The sequence below is a fragment of the Lithobates pipiens genome, unplaced genomic scaffold (genome assembly GCF_037356315.1).
Source record: "Lithobates pipiens isolate NorthernLeopardFrog02 unplaced genomic scaffold, aLitPip1_a1.2 Scaffold_6, whole genome shotgun sequence".
Taxonomy (NCBI): Eukaryota; Metazoa; Chordata; class Amphibia; order Anura; family Ranidae; genus Lithobates; species Lithobates pipiens.
Window position 1 is genome coordinate 6,113,107 of NW_027507881.1, and position 7,195 is coordinate 6,120,301.

Consider the following 7,195-nt stretch of genomic DNA (forward strand, 5'->3'; position numbering starts at 1 on the left):
CGCGAATATCATTTACATATGCATGCGCGAATTAAGAATGCAAGCACAGGCGATGGGGATGTTTTTTATTTATTATTACACCATTTTTTTTTTTGTTGACCCAGAAGTGATATGTGACATCACTTCCATGTCCCTAGTGACAGTTTCCCCAACCATCAAGGCCAGGAAAGAATATAATGCGGTGCGATGTGCATTGCATTACATTCAGTGGAGCACAGGGGAGACATGTGGGGGGGGGGGGGGGGGGTTGGTGTCTATTAGATCCTGGGTGTCTCATTAACCACTACAGCCCCCGAAGCAGACCAGAGCACTTTTTGCGATTCGGCACTGCGACGATTTAACTGACAATTGTGCGGTCGTGCGACGTGGCTCCCAAACAAAATTGACGTCCTTTTTTTCCCCACAAATAGAGCTTTCTTTTGGTGGTATTTGATCACCCCTGCGGTTTTTATTTTTTTCGTTATAAACAAAGAAAAAAAAAAAAATACAATTTTGAAAAAAAAAAAAAAAAAACATTATTTTTGACTTTTTGCTATAATAAATATCTCCAAAAAATATATTTAAAAAAACAAAAAAACATTTTTTTCCCTCATTTTAAGCCGAGACATATTCGTCTACATATTTTTGGTTGAAAAAAAAAACTAAAAAAAAAAAAAAACCCCAAAAAAACGCAATAAGCGTTTATTGGATTGGTTTGCGAAAAAGCTATAGCGTCTACAAAATAGGGGATAGTTTTATGGCATTTTTATTAATTTTTTTTTATACTAGTAATGGCGGCAATCTGCGATTTTTAACTTTAACTAAGCACCGCGTTTGGTGTGAAACATGTCAGCGGCTGTGCAGTTAGTCTGTTTTCCCAGCCTAGATGCTATGATTTTAATTACATTTTTGAAATAAAGTTGAATTCGTAGTGCGGCTATCTCCAGCTACATCTTTTCTACTACAGTAGGGCTGCAACTAACGATTATTTTCATAATCGATTAATCAGATAAAAAAAAAAAAAAAAAACACAAAACTGAAAAAGGGGATAGATAGAGATTAGATAGAGAATAGATAGATAGATATATATATATATATATATATATATATACACACACATACACACACATATACATATATATATACACACACACACACACACACACACACACACGTGTCCCCCCCAGTATAGATGACACATTCCTCCCCTCTCTCTGGTGAGACTGCCCCACCTCCTCTCAGTGCGCCCCTCCCCCCCTCCGGTGTCTCGGGTTTTCTCACCCCTTCATGGCGACAGCGGCTCCTCCTCGGTGTGCCGGGGTGGTGTGGGGCGGAGTCTCAGTCCGGACCCGCCACACGTGACTCGGCCGACTCCTCCAAATGGAGCGAAGGGCACCCCAAAGCCGGGAGATGGATGCACGCATGTGCAGAGCACAACCTCCAATCACGGCAGCGCTGGAAAGCGGCCCGGCGAGGTCTTAACACTCCTGCGCTCTGCGGTGGATCTATCGGAAGGCTGCTGGATAGAGGGGGGAGGAGGAGCCGAAAGCATCGCAGGCGCGTTGCTGGCGGGACGTCAGCTGGGTGGAGAATGCAAGCAGGCGTAGCTGCGTGGTCATGGACGTGGTGCATGCGGAGCACACGGGAGGATACACAGGATTCTAAACGGACCGGCAGGGGGGAAGGTGCAGACTAGGGGTGCAACGGATCAAAAAACTCACGGATCGGATCGTTCCTCGCATCAGAGTCACGGATCTGATAAATTTTCGGATCAGCAAAAAAAAATAACACTATCCCCGCCCCCCACAGCCACATTGTTTATTTAAATAAAAGGTATAACACTATCTCCCCCCCAATAAAATGCAGCTTATTACAAGCATAAAAACATAGTCAGCATATCACTGATTATTTGCGCCAAGCTCACCACTGATCAAAGTTCCTCCAAACAGACCGCCGTGATGAGTCCTGGGATGCCTATTGGCGCAAATCGTCAGTGATATGCTATGTTTTTATGCTTGTCATAAGCTGCATTTTATTGGGGGGGGGGGGGGGGGGGGGAGAGATAGTGTTGTGCCTTTTTATTTAAATCAACAATGTGGCTGTGTCAAGCAAGTGGAAAGGCATAGATAGGATTAGATAATAACTAACTACTATCTAATAGATAGTAGTTAGTTATTAGGTTAGATTAGGTAATAAATGTAGTGGTACCTGCATAATAGAAGTTTTGAATGAGGGCAGGCAAGGCATCCAGCGTGACTCCTCCAGAATTCCTTCACTTGGACTGACACAGGCTGAACGCCGCGCTGGGGGTGACGTCAGCGCGCAGCTCGCCGCCGCCGGGTGTACTTTCCTAAGGCCGCGGCCCACTCCGCGGATCGCATGGTGCGGACCAACTAATCAATAATGAAAATCGTTGACAACGATTTTCATTATCGATTATTATCGATAATATCGATTAATCGTTTCAGCCCTATACTTCAGTTCCTGTTGAGAAACAGAGCCAGCACCCTGTGGGATTGTGGAGACAGCGGTTTTGGGAGAAGTCATTACCTTAGAGCGGTAATTCTTTGTAATCTGCGATTTTTATCGTGACTGCGACATTATGGCAGACATTTTTGGCACCATTTTGGCACCATTTACATTCATACAGAGATCAGCGCGATTAAAAAAAAGCACCGATTACTGTGTAAATGTGACCGGCAGTGAAAGGGTTAACCAGGAGGGGGCACTGTAGGGGTTAAGTGTGTCCTAGGGAGTGATTCTAACTGTGTGTGGGGGGGGGGGGTGGGCTGCGTGACATGACACTGATCACCGTGCCTGATTACAGGAAGCTGTGATCAGTGTCCTGTCACTAGGCAGAACGGGGAAATGCTTGATTACATCAGCATCTCCCCGTTCTTCCTCTGCTTGAGCCGATCGTGGGTATCCCCACAGACATCGAGTCCGCGGGACCTGCGGTCGGACTCATGGAGTCCGTGTTGCCCAACGACAGCCCCAAGACATCACTGCTCTAGAGGAGATCTGCATGGAGGAATGGGCCAACATACCAGCAACCGTGTGTGACAACCTTGTGAAGACTTACAGAAAACGTCTGACCTCTGTCATTGCCAACAAAGGATATATAACAAAGTATTGAGAGGAACTTTTTGATATTGACAAAATACTTGACTGTCCCACTTCCTCCTTTCGCCTTAGGCGACCCCTCCCTCTAGGTGATCTCCTGGGACACGTGACAGGTCCCAGAATATCTCCTGTCCACTCCGGGACTCGCGCATGCACCGTGTGTGCCCGGCTGTGAATCCGAAAGCTGTCATGGCTGGGTGCCCAGAGTGGCAATGGAGGCACCGGTGGAGAGGAGGGGGAGAGGAGTGGCCCTCCGATCGGCCACATCGCTGGGCAGTGGAACAGGTAAGTGCCTGTTTATTAAAAGTCAGCAACTACACTTTTAATAAACATAAAAAGCCTGGAACTCCCCTGAAGACTAAACCTTTACCTGACACTTGTTGCTTACAAATTTAAAATCAGTATTTGTTTTGCTAAAAAAATAAAATAAAAAATAAAATCACCCTTTAACCACTTAAGCCCCGGACCATTTTCCAGCTAAAGGACCAGGCCCCTTTTTGTGATTCGGCACTGCGTCGCTTTAACTGACAATTGCGCGGTCGTGCGACGTGGCTCCCAAACAAAAACTTTTTTTCCCACAAATAGAGCTTTCTTTTGGTGGCATTTGATAACCTCTGCGGTTTTTATTTTTTGCGCTATAAACAAAAATACAGCGACAATTTTGAAAAAAATGCTATATTTTTTACTTTTTGCTATAATACATGTCCCCCAAAAATATATATAAAAAAAAAAAAACATTTTTTTTCCCTCAGTTTAGGCCGATACGTATTCTACATATTTTTGGAAAAAACAAAAAAAACGCAATAAGCATTTATTGATTGGTTTGCGCAAAAGTTATAGCGTCTACAAAATAGGGGATAGTTTTATGGCATTTTTATTAATAATTTTTTTTTTTTTTTATTAGTAATGGAGGCGATCGGCGATTTTTATTGGGACTGCGACATTATGTCGGACACGGACAATTTTGACACATTTTTGGGACCATTGTCATTAATACAGCAATCAGTGAGATTAAAAATGCACTGATTACTGTAAAAATGTCACTGGCAGTGAAGGGGTTAACCACTGGGGGGCGTTGTAGTGGTTAAGTGTGTGTTTTTTTAACTGTAGGGGGGCGTGGCTTGGCATGTGACATCACTGATAGTCTTTCCCTACAACAGGAATCAGACGATCAGTGACAGCCACAGTAGGAAGCACGGGGAGAGGTTTGTTTACACTTACCTCTCCTCGATCTTCAGCTCTGTGACCCGATCGCAGGACACCAGCGGCGATCGGGTCCGTGGGTCCCGCGGCCATGGAGCTCAGGACCGGGTCGCAAGGGCGGCACTCGCGCGACCCACGGCTGGGCACTTAAAGGCAACGTACCTGTACATGATTGTGCCCAGCCGTGCCATTCTGCCGACGTATATCGGCATGAGGCGGTCCTTAAGCGGTTAATACATTTAAAAAAATAAACTAAACAGTAACGTTAGCCCAATTTGTGTGTATAATGTGAAAGATGATGTTACGCCGCGAGAATTGTGATCTTTATTCTAAGCATAAAAAAATCAAAAATAAAAATTGTGATTCTCATCTTAGCCAGAATCGTGCAGCTCTAAGTACTCGGGTACTCTGATTGGCTGGAGACAGGTCCGCTTTATTTTGGGGGCAATCTGGGAGCCATTTTCATTGGCTCTTTACCCTGATCGGGGATGGGCTGTGTCCCGGGTCGGCCGCGCACAGGAGCGCCGAAAACAAGTAGGACGTCATAGGACGCCCGCCAGGAGGAATGAAAGCATCATTCTTCTACGCCACGAAGAACGAAGGCAAAAGGGAGCAAGGAGGGTGTACACACACACAAACTTTTTGAGATGGGAATGAGGAACACCTATCAGCAAAAGTATGCAGGCATAGGACACACCCCCCTGCCACGCCCCCTTAAAGGAGAATTGTACAAAAAGAAAAAACAAGATTAGTTAAAGAGGAAGTAAACCCTGATGAGTTTACTTCCTCTTTCATTCCCTGCAAAGGTAAAGCATAATGGACTACTATGCATCGCATAGTAGTCCATTAGGTGTCACTTACCTGACACAGGAGCCAGCGAAGTCACCGCTGTCCCCTGTAGTCCGTCGCATCCATCTTCTCGGTGGGTCTCGCAGGTCCGCCGCTGTCATTCGGCAAAGCCGCGATGACGTCACTCCCACGCATGCGCACGGGAGCCGAGACGCGCGGCATCTTCGTTATCGAGTATGCCACGCTCAGTGCACCGCTGTCTACGGCCCATGCGCCCTAGACAGCGGTGCCCGTCTTCGGGCAAATATCTCCTAAACCATGTAGGTTTAGGAGAGATTTCTTGGACCTACAGGTAAGCCTTAATCTAGACTTACCTGTAGGTCAAAGTGGTTTGTAAGGGTTTACAACCACTTTAACCCCACAAGGGCTTTTTTTTGTACCTTTATATTGGCTTTTGGAATTTACAAACGTAGCAATTTAGAAATCAGATGAAAGGATTAGCGCTGGAAACACTTTCTGATAGATAAAAAGTGCATTTTATACACAGCTATATAGATAAGACCAAAATGAGGGACAAATTAGGGACAGGGGGGCATTGCTCCAAATCAGGGACAGTCCCTCGAAATCAGGGACAGTTGAGAGCTATGCATGAGATATAAATATATATATTTATTATTAGCGACATATATGCATGGAAGCACACAATAACAGCGGCCAAAGAGTTTAAGTCTATGGGGTGTCACATAAGCGGTGGTGACAACACAAAGTGACAATAGGTGGAATCTTCATCTTTAGTGTTGTCACACTTCGGGAATCACATGACAAAAAGCTTGGCGGTGAACAGCAGCACAGTTATCCGTCACATTTTACATATAAGCCCCCCTCATGTCTGATCAGCAGCTTCCCCAGAAATGTCAGAGACCCCCCCAACACAACACACAATGATGGAAGCCCCCCTCACCCCGGGCACAGGCTGCACACAGCGGGCTCCCACAGCTCAGGTCATCCCGCAGATAATGCTCCCTGACGGCTCGCAGGGTCCGGCCCCGCTGGGTTTTCAGGTGGATGATCCGCTCCGTCCTCCTCAGCATAGTTGCGGCCCATGTGAGGCCCCCGAGCCGGGACCTTTCCTGAATCCGCTCCCCGACAACAGCACCGGCTGGTCCGTGGCGGGAAGACACGCCCATGAGACATGCCCACTTACAAAGTGTAGCCATAGAGACAGGCGGGAAGTAGGGCGGTGTGTGTCAGCAAAACAGTGTGCGAGGAGAACCAGTGTTCCACACAGACATCCCATTATATTATATGACAATAATCAAGTATCCACCTCCAGTCGTGGCGGCCCGTGACTGGAAAATCCCATAATATTATATGACAATAAAGTCTCCTCATATCACTTCCAGTCATGGCGGCCCATTACTGGAAAATCCCATCATATTATATGGCAATACAGTCTCCTCATATCACTTTCTAAGGATGAGCTCAGGCGTGTTCGCATGGTCCACGTGCAGAGCCCGCCAGGAAGTCGGAGCAGCGCTGCGCTAATCACAGGCAGTGAGACATTGCCCCGATGTGCGGCTGCAGAGATCGGCCAATGTCTCACTGCCTGTGATTAGCGCAGCGCTGCTCCGACTTCCTGGCGGGCTCTGCACGTGGACCATGCGAACACGCCTGAGCTCATCCCTATCACTTTCAGTCATGGCGGCCTGTGAATTGAAAATCTCATTATATTATATGGCAATAGTCTCCTCATATCACTTCCAGTCATGGCGGCCTGTGACTGGAAAATCCCATCATATTGTAGCGGCCATAACCCTTTGCAGGGCGGCCTTATCTTTTTGGGCCCACCGGCTAGCTCCGCTTGGCTTGTTCCTCCACGTCTAGGGGCTCTCAGGGTTGATACCAACAACTTTGGACGCTGACACCAATAAAGTCCTTTTAAAAGGTTTTATATTGCAGGGGTAACATCCAACAACACAGTCTCGTATGGGAACAGAGGGCAAGGGTGAAGAACTCAGGCACCTTGAACTGCAGATATAACAAAGTCTCTAGTACCACCCAGAGAGTAGCCACTCGCAGCTGGGTGCTTCAAGGCTGATCA

The 7,195-nt window shown here is 46.7% G+C and overlaps 1 protein-coding gene across 1 annotated transcript in view; it reads right to left on the reverse strand.

Annotated features, from left to right (window-relative positions):
• Positions 1-6,345, reverse strand: part of LOC143958210 (DIS3-like exonuclease 1) — a 94,337-nt gene extending 87,992 nt beyond the window's left edge. Inside the window, 1 exon segment of the mRNA XM_077467687.1 lies at positions 6,056-6,345. Within this exon segment, the coding sequence (XP_077323813.1) occupies positions 6,056-6,311 (256 nt within the window). The 5' untranslated portion in view covers positions 6,312-6,345.
• Between the last annotated feature and the right edge of the window lie 850 nt (positions 6,346-7,195).